Genomic DNA, 14,845 nt, shown 5'->3' with positions numbered 1-14,845 from the left:
TTCCCACTGATTTGACAAACATACGACGGCCTTGAAACTCAAACTTCAGCCGACTTTACCCCGTCCGTCTTCCTCGCTGCGTTTACAGTCTCATCACACCGGCCGATGGTTTTTTTTCCTTTGACATTTTACATTTCGCCGTCGATGTCTGGCTGGACTCGAGTCCTCAAACGTTTTCCACCTCTGAGAAAAGCTCACGTGTCAACTGGAGTAAAATAGAAAAATTAAGAGAGTAAAATAATTTCACATGTGCGGTTTCCGCCAGATGTGTGAGATGTGCTACCTTTACCTCCAAGCTAACCTGAGCCTTTCTCTGTAAATCTGTGCTTCACATATCTGTTTAAAGGCCTCTTCATCGGCTATATCCAGTTATTTCTGATGAAGTCTTTATCCTCCAGTTATCTGTGTTCAAGCTGTATATTCATCATCTATACATGTATGTTTGAGTTGCTGTTTCAGGTCTGTAGTTATGCTAAACTGTGTAAATCTAGCCTACCATGCATGTTTAACCCTCTGCTTGGGTCATCTGGATATTTATGACCGTCTTCATCTGTATGGTTCTTTATTTCAGATCCCCATTAATCACTGCCTCCGCGGCGACTATTCTCCCGGGGGTCTAACAGTACAACAGTTACAATTTCAAAGTCAACAAGCAAAAACAGAGCAGATATTTGGGCAGCACGGTGGCACAGTGGTTAGCGCTGTCCCCTCACAGCAAGAAGGTTGTGGGTTAGAACCTCGGGGTTGTCCAACCTTGGGATGGTCATCCCAGGCCGTTTTCTCTGTGTGGAGTCTGCATGTTCTCCCCATGTCTGCGGTGGGTTTCCTCCGGGTGCTCCGGTCTCCCCCGCCATCAAAAAAGACATGCATGTTCGGGTTAATGCTCCCGTCTGTGCCCCTGACCGAGGCACGGCAAGACGAACTGGAGTTGGTCCCCGGGTGCTGCACGGCGGCTGCCCACTGCTCCTAGCTACACAGCTAGGATGGGTTAAATGCAGAGTGTAATTTCCCTACGGGGGATAAATAAAGTATCTCAAAAATCTCAATATAATAGCAATAACCAGAAACATCGCACAAAACTAAACTTGTTGCCTCATTGTTTTAATGGCAATAAATTGAATTGAATTGAATTATCAAACAGCTTTGAGCACTACACAAAATTCTATAAACCCATCATACCCAATTAGACAAAAACAATTACCGTAAATGAGGAAAAAAATTAATTAAAACAAAGCAGACCTAACTCATAAAAGAATACAGTAAACAGACATTAAAAACAGACCTAGTCTAAAACAGTCTCTTTCTGCATTACATATTCTCTCAGCCTCTTCTTGAATCCAACTCTGCTGGGAATCGAAGCCAAATATTGTGGAAGTCCGTTCCAGTAGGTAATTGCCCTGTACATTACAGTCTTTTTTAAGGCATCGGTTCTGGGTTTAGGCAAGGTGAAATGACCCCTCCCGGCACGTCTGGTGCTATAGTCATGACCGTCGCCAGTAAGCGACAGCTGAGAGGAGAGGCAAGCAGGTCTACGTAGCGTATAAATGTTTTTCATGAACAGAATCAGGCTACAAGCTAGTCTCTCATTGACTCTCATCCATGATGATTCTTTATGCATTCTTTCAATGCTATGTCTAACTGAGTAGTGCAGAGTGAGTCTCACAGCTCTGTTTTGGGTAAGCTGGGTTTTCTTTAGTTCTTGTTTAGATGCATTTGACCAGCTTGCTGGGCATTAGTCAAGATGTGACAAGACTAGGGATTGTAAGACTTGCTTAGCAGCTGTGTTAGTTAGAAAGTAGGCACTCCTTCTAATGACTGAAATACTTCTGCTAATTTTTGTTGTAATATTAATGTGAGTAGCCCAAGAGAGTGTTTCATCTATTGTAACCTCCAGCAATCTGGCCTCCTTAACGTGTTCAATATCAGCACCTTGCAAAGAAATACACAAGTCTTGTGTTCCTTTCTTTGAGCAAATAACGAGACGTTTCGTTTTGGATATATTCAGCTCTTATTTTCAGAGACCCAATTAGAGATCTGCATCAGCTCATCTTGAAGTGGACTGCTCAGGTCCGTGGCATTCTTTGCGGAAGCATATATTGTAGTGTCGTCTGCGTAGATCATATCATCCATGCACTCGTTTAAACTGGTATATCTGTCATCTATGTTTAACTTCTCGTCTGTATACGCTGAACTGTAAACCCCTTCTACATTTAAAAGTCTATAGATTAAAGACATCAACACGAACGGTGGTTTGATTTGTACTCTGCTTGATTGAGCACAGACCAGCTAGCGCCGACAGCTGAATATTAGCTAACATTAGCCTACATTGCTACTCCTAGTTAGCTTTGCTATTAACAACAGAGTTGGAAACCAAATCCGGTAGCTCTGTCTGATGATCGACATGTGGCCAAACAACGCTTTTTTGTTCTCAGCTGTGGTGCAATTTGAAATGAGAGTGTTTAGGACACTCGGAGACACTTAGCATTAGCTTCTTCTCCATGTTTGAGCCACAGCCGTTGATATCTAGTACGTCACACAGAGCTTTCATGTTTGGACATGAAGTTCGACAGCAACGAGGTCAGACTTGAAATAGTGTGAACTGTGAGCACGGCGGCAAAGTGGAAAATCCGAGTGGTCCGCACAACATCCAAGGTAGCGAGCGAGTCTTCATAGGAAAACAACGGCTCTGCCGGCGTACAGCGGTTCTTCCAGCTCATCTATGTGTCGATGGCTTATCATTTCAGGAGCTTCACCCTCTATTGTGAATCTCTGGTATATCTGTGTTTCATAGATCTATGATGGGATCTGTCCATCCATTGGTCCCAACTGTAAGCTGGTGTGTCTGCGTTTTGTAGATCTACGATGCAGAGGGGACGCTGCAGCATTTCATAGATGGGAATGAGCCCAGTAAGTCCAGCTGGATGAGGTACATCCGCTGTGCCCGACACTGTGGAGAACAGAACATGATGGTGGTACAATACAGGTAAATGCAGGCCTGTCTGTGTCTTTCTGTCTGTTTCAGTGTATCAGTGTCTGTCTCTTTTGTCAGTTTGTCTGTCTCTGTGCATGTGTGTGTGTCTGTGTGTCAGTGTGTCTGTCTTGTTTTGTAACCAGTCAGCTGGTTTGAGTTGGACTTGTTATGATTTGATATCAGTGTGGAATTCTGTTCAAAGAACAGAATGATGGATTTTTTACAGGCGGGGGTCATATTTCCATCTCACAACAAGCTATGCTCGCACGTTCTCTCTCTCTCTCTCTCTTTCTGCGTGTCTATGTGGGACACCCTCTGTCTCGGTCAGGTCCAGTCTTTAAATGTTGTCAGTGAAAGAAGATTATCACAGAAATGTCTTTGATGTTTCTGGGCAAGGGCTGCCCTGCTGAGACGCACACACACACACACACACACACACGAACAAAACATGCCTATACTGTCTATTTATTCATTCATCATGTTTTATTAGCCTCTCTCTCACACACTCTCTGTCTCGCTCACTTACACAACACCATCGTCCACATACAGATGTCTATAATGTATTTACAGATAGAGCTCACACACACACACACACACACACACACACATACATGTGTGTGTGTGTGTGAGAGAGAGAGAGACAGACCACCCATGGTTCAGAAAACAGTGTGTCTGTCAGCGTCGTGTTCGGCCTCTTAGCACCACTCCATTTCTGTCTCCATCGCGGTGTTTACTCTGAGCGGCTCCATGAGAGGCTCCGGCCTTCCAGGACGTCATTAAAGCTGCAGGACGGCGGCCCGCGTTAAAACACACGGCCTCCACACAACACAGAGCCTCACAACCGGGCTCATGAACCGCGTCTGAACCCGCGCCGTCTTTCTTCGTTCGACTTGTTTGGTCGTCTTTTATTTTAGCACATGGCTGTGATGTAAAATCTGATGAATGCCCAGCCGGCTGTTCAGTACGGGTTCAAACACACCGTTCTGCAGGTTTGGTTGGGGGAAATTCAAAGGCTGTGAATGTGAATTAGATGTGTCCGTTGTGCTCGAGCATGTGACGTTTGGCTCGGGGGCAAAAGATGGAAGGTTAGCATGCTAGCACAACGGGAACAGGCCGCTGCAGACCTTTAGCTTAGATTACAGGAAGACATGCGGCTGCTGGCGGCGTGTGGAACTTCAGGAGTCTTCTGTAAAGAAAATGCCTTTTCATGCGTTATCGTTTTCTTCATGTTGTGTTCTTCTGATTTCTACATATGCGATATTTCAGATCAACATTTACGATGATGTCCATTGTTTTCTCCAGTCAGATGCACGTGGGACAGGGCAGGGTTAGGTTCAGTCGGATGTTGACATACTTCCCACACCACTTCCGCTGTGGGAAGATGGCGGCACGAATTCACATTTGCGGCAGCCTCACCTCGTACCGTCCATGCAGCGTCTTTGTCCAGGCCAGCGTCCATGTTTTGTCTTTGTTTGGTGGCCGGGAGAGCTGGCGCTGGATCAGCGGGCAGGTTAAGCTAACTGCTAGCCCATGCAGACCAGCAGGTCCGACAACACCGAGGGCGGTCTGGCGGCGGCCTCACCTGGTGTTGACTGTGGTGTTTTTGATGTCGTCATGAGGAGTGCGGGGAGGCGTGTCGAGGGTGTCTGGCTGGGAGAGCTGGTGCTGGATCGGCTGGGAGAGCTTGGTCTGCTTCGTCCAGTGGGCCTGGGGACCACGGCCCCTGCCTGGAGCTGCGCCCAAGGGGGAAACGCCAAAGGCGGTCTGGCAGGACGCGGAAGCGGGGCGGGCTAAGCGAACTGCTAGCCCATGCAGACCGGTGGTCCTGAAATTAATCCTGGCTGGCGTTCGTTCCCTTGGACAGTGATTTTTTTGTTTAGTTTGGATATATGTGTTAGTTTGGGTATGTGTGTTCTTGTAGTTTTAGTGTGTGTTGCACTGCTGTGGTCGTGGGAAAACAGCGTTTCGTTTCATTTCATGTACGCAAGTGCATGAAGTGAAATGCCAAACGAAGTGTCCCGATTCCTAAATGTTGATCTGAGAAGATCCCCGGAATCAGGAAGTGCCTCCATGTTGCACCTTCACCTTTGACCTTCTGTACGAGAAGGTTTGATTGGACCTGTAATAAGATGTTCCTCCTGCTTTGGAAAGAGGAGCTCAACAATTTAAAATGGCCGCCGTCCAACGCCTGTAAATACTGCAGCGCGTCGCTGGTAGTCATGGTGCGTCTGTAATGGCGTCTGTAACCAGACATGTTGGCAATAATCAAGTTTAGACTAGTTCTCTGCACTGGAGGACGCTGGTGTGTTTCTAGGGCAGAGCGACGGACTTCACGAAGGAAATGACGCCACCAAAACACGTCATGAATAGTCGCATTACACGCACGATCACGTGCAAATTACGAGCCGGTCCTGTTGACCGTCCATGGTCGTGTTAGGTAGATCTTATTCTAACTTTTTTTCGTGCGCAGTTGATCTAAAACCCATGTTAATGGAAATATATGCTATTTTAGGAGCGTTCAGGGAGCGGCAGGTCTGTATTCCCCCCAAAGTTATTCAACTTTGAAAATCCAAAACGGCCATAATGACCATCTTGGTCATTAAATGTATTGTGTGTCAACAATAGAGACAGAAAACGACTGGTGACAGTGTGTATGCACCTAATTCCCCCCCCCCCTACACACCCACACCCTATTCCTTGGCGGGGTTCTTTATTTTTCATACCTGAGAGGCGGTTGGGTGTGTTTGATTAACAGCCCGGCCCCTCCCGTCTCTTAACAGTGGTTATGTTTTAAACACACACGTTTGTTTGAAATACAGACACGGCTCTATGAGACCGGCCGCCTCCTCTTTTCATCCTGGGAGGTCAGTGGGTACGTTTGATTTATAGCCCCACTCCTCCCGACACTGTTTTCACTGTGTACCCCCCTCCCCCGTTAACTTGACTCCACCCGGCGTGGAAAGAATTAATAAGATACGATGTAGCGGTGCCGCTTGTGACTCCAGTCACCTCGTGTGTGTGTGTGTGTGTGTAAACATAGAGGACACAAAGTTAGTTACAATATTTCTCGTGTCGTTTATTTAAATTAAGTGTTTCATAGCGCGTGCAGCTCGGCCCACACCTCTTCTCCATCTCCCGTCTGTTTCACTCCGTTCATTTTTCATCAGCACGAAAAGTCTGATTCTGACAACAACGGTTTTCTTCTTTCAGTGTCATTAAGACACGTCTGTGATGTGTGTGTATTTGTGTTGTGTGTAAATTTGTGTGTAACATGCCTATATGTTTACAATGAGTGTCTCTGTGTGTGTATTTCTGTGTAACATGCCTATGTTTGTCTATTTGTATGTAACATGCCTGTGTGTGTGTAACATGCCTATATATATGTACAATGGGTGTGTGTATTTGTGTAACATGCCTATATATACGTGTGTGTGTGTGTGTGCAGGTCGTGTATCTTCTACAGGGCCTGTATGGACATCCCCAGAGGAACAGAGCTGCTGGTTTGGTACAACGACTCCTACACCTCCTTCTTTGGGATTCCTCTGCAGTGCATCGCCCAGGACGAGAACTGTGAGTGAACACGACACTCCTCCTCCGACACTCCTCCTCCTCCTCCTGTCTTTCCTTTTCCTGTCTTCTTCTTTGTCTCTCTCTCTCTCCTTCCTCTCCTCTTGTTTTCCTTTCTCCTCCATATGCTTTTCTTCTCTTTTCCTGTCCGTCTTCGTTCATTTAATTTTTGTAGTTGTGTGTGTGTGTATGGGGGGGGGGGTCTGCCAGAGTGCCCTTTAGCCTTTCTGATATCCAGTCAGCCCAGTATGTAAACTGGGAGAACGTGGGATGAGATCAAAGCTCCAGTAACATGTAAATGTTTAAAACATGACACAGACTCCCCGGCCGCCCTGCTGCGGCACGTAAAAACTAAAAAGTCGTTTGTTTTGAGTTCCACTCTAACGTCATTAGCCACACCACACTCAGCAGGACATAAAGGCTCCTCGGCAGCGCCACGAGGGCCGCCCTCCTCCAAACAACACAACCAGACACATTCAGTTGGACCGACAATGAGCCGGCACGAGTTCAGATCTATCCACCACACACACACGTGCAGCGTGAACAGCCAGGATTATAGTTTTTATTTCTTTTCTTGGGGGGGGGGGCTTTTTCTCCCCAATTGTACCCGGCCAATTGCCCCACTCTTCCGAGCTGCCTCAGTTGTTGCTCCACCCCTTCTGCCGATCCGGGGAGGGCTGCAGACTACCACGTGCCTCCTCCGATACATGTGGAGTCACCAGCCGCTTCTTTTCACCTGACAGTGAGGAGTTTCACCAGGGGGATGCCCCCTCCCCCCAAACAGGCACCCCGACTGACCAGAGGAGGCGCTAGTGCAGCGACCAGGACATATACCCACATGCAGCTTCCCACCCACAGACACGGCCAATTGTGTCTGTAGGGACGTCCGACCAAGCCGGAGGTAACACAGGGATTCGAACCGGCGATCCCCACGGTGGTAGGCAGTGGAATAGACCGCTACGCTACCGGGACGCCCCGTAGTTTTTATTTCTGCATCATATTTTCGATTGGTTGGTTTCCTGTTTTTATTCAGGGTGCTTTCACACCTGACCTGTTTGATCTGGCTCATTTGGGCAGGTGTGAACCAAAATAACCGGACAAAGACCTTGTTTTAGAGGCGGTCTCGGTCCGGTTACGAATGAACTCTGGAACGGTTCGTTTGTAGTATGAACGTGATCCGACCCAACTGCAGGAGGCACGGTGCATTTTGGGGATGGAACTGGCTCCCGTCGCCAACTGCACTGTGCATTTTGGGCTGAGGACGAGCCCTGTCAACACCGGATTGCCGACTGAAGGCAACACGTCTTCTTCATTTAATGTGAAGCAACACATTGTTCTCTATATGTTACCTGAAATGCGTTCTGCCATTCTGATCGCACATTTTGGCTTGGTACTTGACCCAAACAATGACCGCAGTTATGAACAAATTCCAATTCTGCCGATGGCCCATTTTGGATAGCTATCCCAGAAGAAAATAGACTCCTTTTGGCGCCTGCCAACTCCACAAGATTTCTGACCAATAACGGAGTGACGGCTCCCACATGGCTTTTGTTGATACATTTTGGTTTGCTGGAAATTTTACTGTGTGAAACCATACTGAACCAAAGCTACAGTATCTGTCTGTGGACTCCCAAGACAGGGGCATGATGTACAAGACACGCCCCCAAAGAACAACACACACCCACATCAGTACAAGGTTGGGGGGGTGAAAGTTAAGGCTGGAGGTTAAGTTTGGAGGCTATGGTTGGGGGGGTGAAGGTTGGGAGGTTAGGGTTGGGAGGTCAAGGTTGAGGTTAAGGTTGGGGGGTGAAGGTCGGCAGGTTGTGGTTGGGAGTGAAGGTTGGAGTTTAAGGTTGGCAGGTTAAGGCTGGAGGTTATGGTTGGGAGGTGAAGGTTAAGGTGGGAAGGTTGAGGTTGGAGGTTATGGTTGGGAGGTGAAGGTTAAGGTGGGAAGGTTGAGGTTGGAGGTTATGGTTGGGAGGTTATGGTTAAGGTGGGAAGGTTGTGGTTGGGAGGTTAAGGTTGGCAGGTTAAGGCTAGAGGTTATGGTTGGGAGGTGAAGGTTAAGGTGGGAAGGTTGTGGTTGGGAGGTTAATGTTGGAGGTTAGGTTTGGAAGCTATGGTTGGGGGGTGAAGGTTGGGAGGTTAGGGTTGGGAGGTTAAGGTTGGAGGTAAAGGTTGAGGTTAAGGTTGGAGGTTAAAGTTGGGGGGTGAAGGTCGGCAGGTTGTGGTTGGAGTTTAAGGTTGGCAGGTGAAGGCTGGAGGTTATGGTTGGGAGGTGAAGGTTGGCAGGTTAAGGCTGGAAGGTGAAGGTTGGAGTAAGTGATGGGAGTGCTGCTACAGGATATGCCCCTGTCTGGTCCACAGACTGACCCAGACCCTTCTCAGCCAAAGGGAAAATGCAACAAAAGTAGCAACACATCCGTCACGTTGGAGGACAATGGCTCCAGTCCATAGGACACTGTGTTGCTCTCACTACACGATGCCAAGCGTTTTCTAAACAGTCAGAGCGGACAGAATAGCTATTGTGGTTCGATATTTTACAATGGTTAATTTCTGCGCTGTTTTTGGTTGTTCCAATCGAGCTGGCAGAGCGGAACAAGTCCTACTTTCACTTTCCAAAGATAAATCAGCCATCAAGGAGAAGAAAATGGATATCGAGGATAAGTCGGGAAGATCTTACAGATGAAAAATTAGTATCACGCAGAAGTTAAGATACCTGCTTTTACAAAAGTGGGGCGGGGGGGGGGGCAGCTTGGTCCTTTAGAAATTGAGGCAACAAGAAAAATTGCATTTGTCCACATCCATGTGGAGTGTGTCATTGGCCTAGTATGGAGAAATTTTACAAGGAGTTTTACCAACAGACTATCTAATGCCCCTTTTCCACTACATGGTACCGGCTCAACTCGACTCGCTTCCGTGTCGTTTTCTGTTACTGTAACAGTACCCCCTCGGTGTAGGTTTTTGGTACCTGCTCCAGTTTTTTGGGAACCTTGACAACGGTGGTACCAGAAAAATGGTAACATTTACCAAAAATGCCGGTACTTTCCAGTAATGGAAAATGAAAAAAGGTCGAGTCGAGCTGAGCCGGTACCGTGTAGTGGAGAAGGGGCATAATAAGGATAGTGCTGGTATGACAACAGTGGATAAAACTGCCTTGGTTTCTTATGCATTTACAAACTCTGTGACTCAGTAGTTCCTTCAGACTGATACAACGTTCAATTTATATATTATTCACTGTATGAAACTTATAATATACTTTTTTAAAGACATTTCAATTTTATTAGACATTTTTCAATTGTGTGTCAATCATCATCAGCAGTTATAAGCTAAATCCTAAAATTACATGGTTTGAAAATAATTAGTACAAGAGGGAGAAAAACGGCTTTTGTTTTGTAAATTTGTTAACATTTCGGTCTAACGTATTGATAAGTGCGAGTTTTTCCATACATCTCTCCTTGGTTTTTCCACCTAAAGCTTGTATGTAATTCTTGATCGAAGCCATCGCGGAACTGCATGAGATTGGCCCAACAGCCGAAAATCCTCGAATCGAATTTGATCCTTTGTGCCGTTAGACCAGAACTTTGTACAATTTATTTTGCAAACTGTATTTTGAAGAGTGGATCACAACTACCGTGTTTTATTCCCATACGTTTGTCTGATTTTCGTCTAAAATTTCGTTCTCGTAAACACAGATCGACAATGAGAACTTCAGTGTAAACAGCGGTTGCTAAAGTCTAGCTGTCCTCCAGCATGGCGGAGCAGTTTGTTGTCAATGAAAAAGTCACGTGATTGAGAATAACCCAATGAGTCAAGAAGGGAACTCAGACACTAAACGCCTTTTCACACTAAAATCTGAAAAAAAAAAAGTTTTTTGTGCCCCCCCCTTTTCTCCCCAATTGTACTTGGCCAATTACCCGACTTTTCTGAGCCGCCCCGGTCGCTGCCCTCCCAGGATCAGCAAACTACCCCATGCTTCCTCTGATACACGTGGAGTCGCCAGCCACTTCTTTTCACCTGACAGTGAGGAGTTTCACCAGGGGGACATAGCGCGTGGGAGTATCATGCCAGTCCCCCCCCCGGGCAGGCGCTTCGACCGATCAGAGGAGGCGCTAGTGCAGCGATCAGGACACATCCAGCTTCACCACCCGCAGACCTGGCCAATTGTGACTGTAGGGATGCCCGACCAAGCCAGAGGTAACACGGGGATTCGAACTGTCAACCCCCATGTTGGTAGGCAACGGAATAGACCACTACGCTGCCTGGACACCAATCGTTCACCATCCTGCCTTCTCCTTCCATCCATGTACTTTAGGATATTCTAGTCCTTTAGCTGACACGACATAAAGTTTGTCTCCTAGTCTGTCCAGAAATGTGTGGTTCTCGCTCGAGCACTCGCCATGTTGATAACTGTTGATACTACGCTGTTTGACTTCTGGGTGAAAGACCGCCGCGGGAACTATGGATCATACACAGAACGCCTAGGCCAGTTTGGGGCCGACTGAAGCGTATACATGCCAGAGTAAATCCATCCCCAACTGCATAATCTCGGTGTTAGTCCGACTTCGAGAAATTCCATTTAGTACCATTTCAGTCGGTCTAACACGGTAAATCGGCTTTCTCTAACATCATGTAAATGTAGTGACTGAGAGAGAGAGACGGTTAATGCAGTCTCTCTCACGGTCTCTCTCTCTCTCTGTGTCTTGCAGACGTATTGGTGTGTAGGTCTTATATGTGTAATGAGGCTAGGCTGTTCAGACGTGTTGTTTACTCAGCCATCTCTCCTCCGCTGGCCGTGTGGATTTGATAGATAGATCAGTGTAAAAAACGTCCTCAAACAGACACGAAAAAGGCAGAGGAGAGCGTTTCCTCTCCTCTGCCTCGAATTCAGAGTGAAAAACTAAAAGAACTTTAATCGTCAAAATCTAAATTGAAGTGAATTGAATTAGGAGTTTGTCTTGTTCTGCTCACAGTGAAATAAGATAGTGCTGATTGTAAATTAGAGACATTTTGCAACAGAGCGCTTTTACAGATGGCTCTCATTCCTCTTCTGCACCATCCATTATGCCAGTATACTGACAACACACACACACACACACACACACAGATCTTCATAGATGTACATACCTCGTAAATGCAAATACAAGCAAACACACACACACAAAAGAGGATCTGGTATATTTTTCTGGCTCAGCTCTGCGGTGAAAAACAGTTCTTTAAATGAATTAAAATAAATCAAATTATGCCTCTTGTGTACAAACCTGAACTAAAAAAAAAAGTTCTGTTGTAAATTAGAGACATTTTGCTCCGGACTGCGTCCTGGTTTGTCATGACTGAGTTTCTGCCAGTGGTGCCACAGAGGAGGAACACTGAAGGGGGATCTGGAACACAGATTTGAAGCTTTGTGAGTTAATTCTGTAATTCAGAAATGTCAAGATAAATGACGAACCCCGAGCGAGTCGTGACCTGCTCAGCCTGTTTCTACACAGTCACACCCGAGACACTTAGTACCACCTCATTGACCAGTACCACCTTACTGACCAGTACAACCTCAATGACCAGCAGCACAACACACTGGTTCTACTGGGCATCAGTGCTTGTCTCACTATATTTGCACCCAACATACACATGCCAAAGCTACATCTAATCACTTTCCACTGATCCACAGCCTGTCACTCTGTCTGAACATCAGTGTGACAGAGAGCCAATCAGATGGCCTTATTCCATATGCTCCAATCAGCGTGGATTCCGATTGGAGGAGGCAGGAGCTATGGCTCCATCCACAGGGATCAGGCTTCAGTGTGGGGATGTTTGTGTAGACGGCAGGAAGCAGAACTCACTAGGTTGTAGCGTGATAGAAAGACAGATCATAACAACATCCACACACAGGACTGTGTTACTACTGAGGTTTCCATGTGACATTTCGAATGGAAAAAGGCTGAATGAAAACCAACTTAAAAAAAAATCCCAAATATCTTGAAGTTTACATGCTTGCTTGATCTAAAATGAGTTCATGCACTAAATGGGCAATGGAAATGCATTTACCAAATGGAAAAATGAAATGCAAATAAAATGTAATCACGTGATTATCTGTCTCTTCGTCTTAACCGGTCCTTTTTCATCATGTGACACAGGACCCGTCAAACTACATCCACTGTTAGATTCGTCTAAACAGATCTGATGAAAACTAAACTAATTCACATTTTATTTTATGTGAGTGTTTTGCTGGACAAGTATTTGTACTTAATATAGCAGATGACACTATGCCTTATAGAGACCTACAGAGAAGGACAGATGAACCACGAAGGAACGAAGAGGACGTGGGAGTGATTACAAGGGATGAGGTGATAAAAGCGTTGCAAAGAATGAAAAATGGAAAAGCTGTGGAACCGGACAATATATCAGCAGAAGTCTGGAAATACTTAGGCGATACTGGCACAGAGTTCCTGACTAGACTCTTCAACAAACATAATACAGACTGGGAAAATGCCAGATAAATGGAGAAAGAGCATAGTGGTACCAGTGTGCAAGAAAAAAGGTGATGCTCAAGGTCGCAACTACAGAGGGATAAAATTGATGGGACATACAATGAAGTTATGGGAGAGAGGGATTGACGTGCGATGTAGGAAGGACGTGACTATAGGGAAAGAACAATTTGGATTCATGCCTGGAAGAAGTACCACAGATGCGATATTTGCGCTCAGGACCTTAGCTAAAAAATACATTGGAGGACAGAAAGAATTGTACCGTGTACTTATTGATTTGGAGAAGGCATATGACAGAGTACTGAGAGAGGAGTTGTGATATTGCCTGAGAGCAAAGGGAGTGGCAGAAAATTACATCGGCATAATTCAGGACATGTACAGGGACTGTAAGACCGTAGTTCAATGTGCAGTGGGAACAACAAGCGAGTTTGAGGTAAAGGTAGAACTGCATCAAGGATCGGCGTTGAGTCCTTTCCTGTTTGTGATACTGATGGACAGCCTCACAGAACATCTTAAGAAAGAGCCACCATGGAGCATGATGTTTGCTGATGACTGTGCTGGCAAACAAGGACAAGGAAAGGTTGGAGAGCGATGTTGAAGATTGGAGAGAAGCGCTAGAGATCAGAGGACCAAAGATCAGCAAAAGAAAGACTGAGTACCTGTGTATAATTAAGCTAGTAGAAAGTCCAGGATTGACCTTAGGGGGAGATGTCCCAGAAGTTAATTAATTCAAGTACTTAGGATCAACAATACAGACAGAAGGCGGTGGTGAGAAGGGAAGTCAAGAAAAGGACACAATCTGGGTGGAATTCATGGAGAAAGGTAGCTGGAGTACTTTGTGACAAAAGAATGCCGTTGAGGGTAAAGGGCAAAATATGCAAATCAATGGTCAGGCCTGCCATGCTGTATGGTATGGAAGCAGTGACAACACGAGAGGGGCTAGAATCTACATTACAAGTAGCAGAGATGAACATGCTGCGTTGGTCCTTGGCAGTGACTAGAAAAGACTGGAAGAGAAATGAAGAAGTGAGAGCTACGTTCAAGATCACGGGAGTGGATGAGAAGTTGAGAGAGACAAGATTGAGGTGGTTTAGACATGTACAGAGAGGAGACATAGACTATTATAGGAAAGAAGGTATTGGACCTGGAAATACCTGGCAAAAGAAAAAGAGGAAGACCAAGGAAAAGATGGAGAGACCAGATAGAAGAGGACATGAGGATGGTTGGACTCTGGGAGAAGGATGTGTCAGACAGAAAGTTATGGAGGGCAAAAATCCGCTGTGGCGACTCCTGAGAAACAGGGAACAAGCCAAAAGAAGAAGAAGAAGATAGCAGACACCATCACAGAAAAACTTTTTACCTCCTGTAACACGTGGACTGTGCTGCAAACAGCCAGTGTAAGAAACACTGCAGTGTTAAAACACATCTGCATAATTCTCCCATTCAGATGATGCATTTCATAACAGCCAAAGTGTTATTGACACGCGCTGGCCTGCGCTGTGTGTTTGTAGCAAAACGAATTGGGCACGTGCACGCGGCGCCGAGCGCGGGCGTCGATAGCACCGCCAGTAACTTACAAATGGGATAATTATCTCCTCATAAAGTTATTAGCAGATCAATGGAGCTTGTCGGCCCACTAGCAGAGCTGAGCTGATGGAAGATGAACGGCATTTAAGAGGCCCAGATGAAAACTGTGCAGGATGCCAGTGAGCTGGATGAGATATTGAATGTTTCTCAGGTCAGATGGTCAGGTGGTGGTGGTAGTTGCGGTGGTTCGGGGTGGTAGGGGGGTCAGTGCCTTGCTGAAGGAAACATCCGTAGC

General features: G+C 46.2%; 1 protein-coding gene across 1 annotated transcript in view; it reads left to right on the top strand.

The window, feature by feature from the left end:
* Window positions 1-14,845, top strand: part of prdm6 (PR domain containing 6) — a 107,361-nt gene that overhangs the window by 55,631 nt on the left and 36,885 nt on the right. The window contains exons 4-5 of the mRNA XM_056280194.1: window positions 2,856-2,983; window positions 6,417-6,541. Of these exons, the coding sequence (XP_056136169.1) occupies window positions 2,856-2,983; window positions 6,417-6,541 (253 nt within the window). The remainder of the gene's footprint in view (window positions 1-2,855; window positions 2,984-6,416; window positions 6,542-14,845) is intronic.

This window comes from Lampris incognitus, chromosome 1, assembly GCF_029633865.1.
Source record: "Lampris incognitus isolate fLamInc1 chromosome 1, fLamInc1.hap2, whole genome shotgun sequence".
In the NCBI taxonomy this organism is placed as follows: Eukaryota; Metazoa; Chordata; class Actinopteri; order Lampriformes; family Lampridae; genus Lampris; species Lampris incognitus.
The sequence above is the reverse complement of the archived record's forward strand: the minus strand, read 5'-3'. Positions and strand labels throughout refer to the sequence as shown.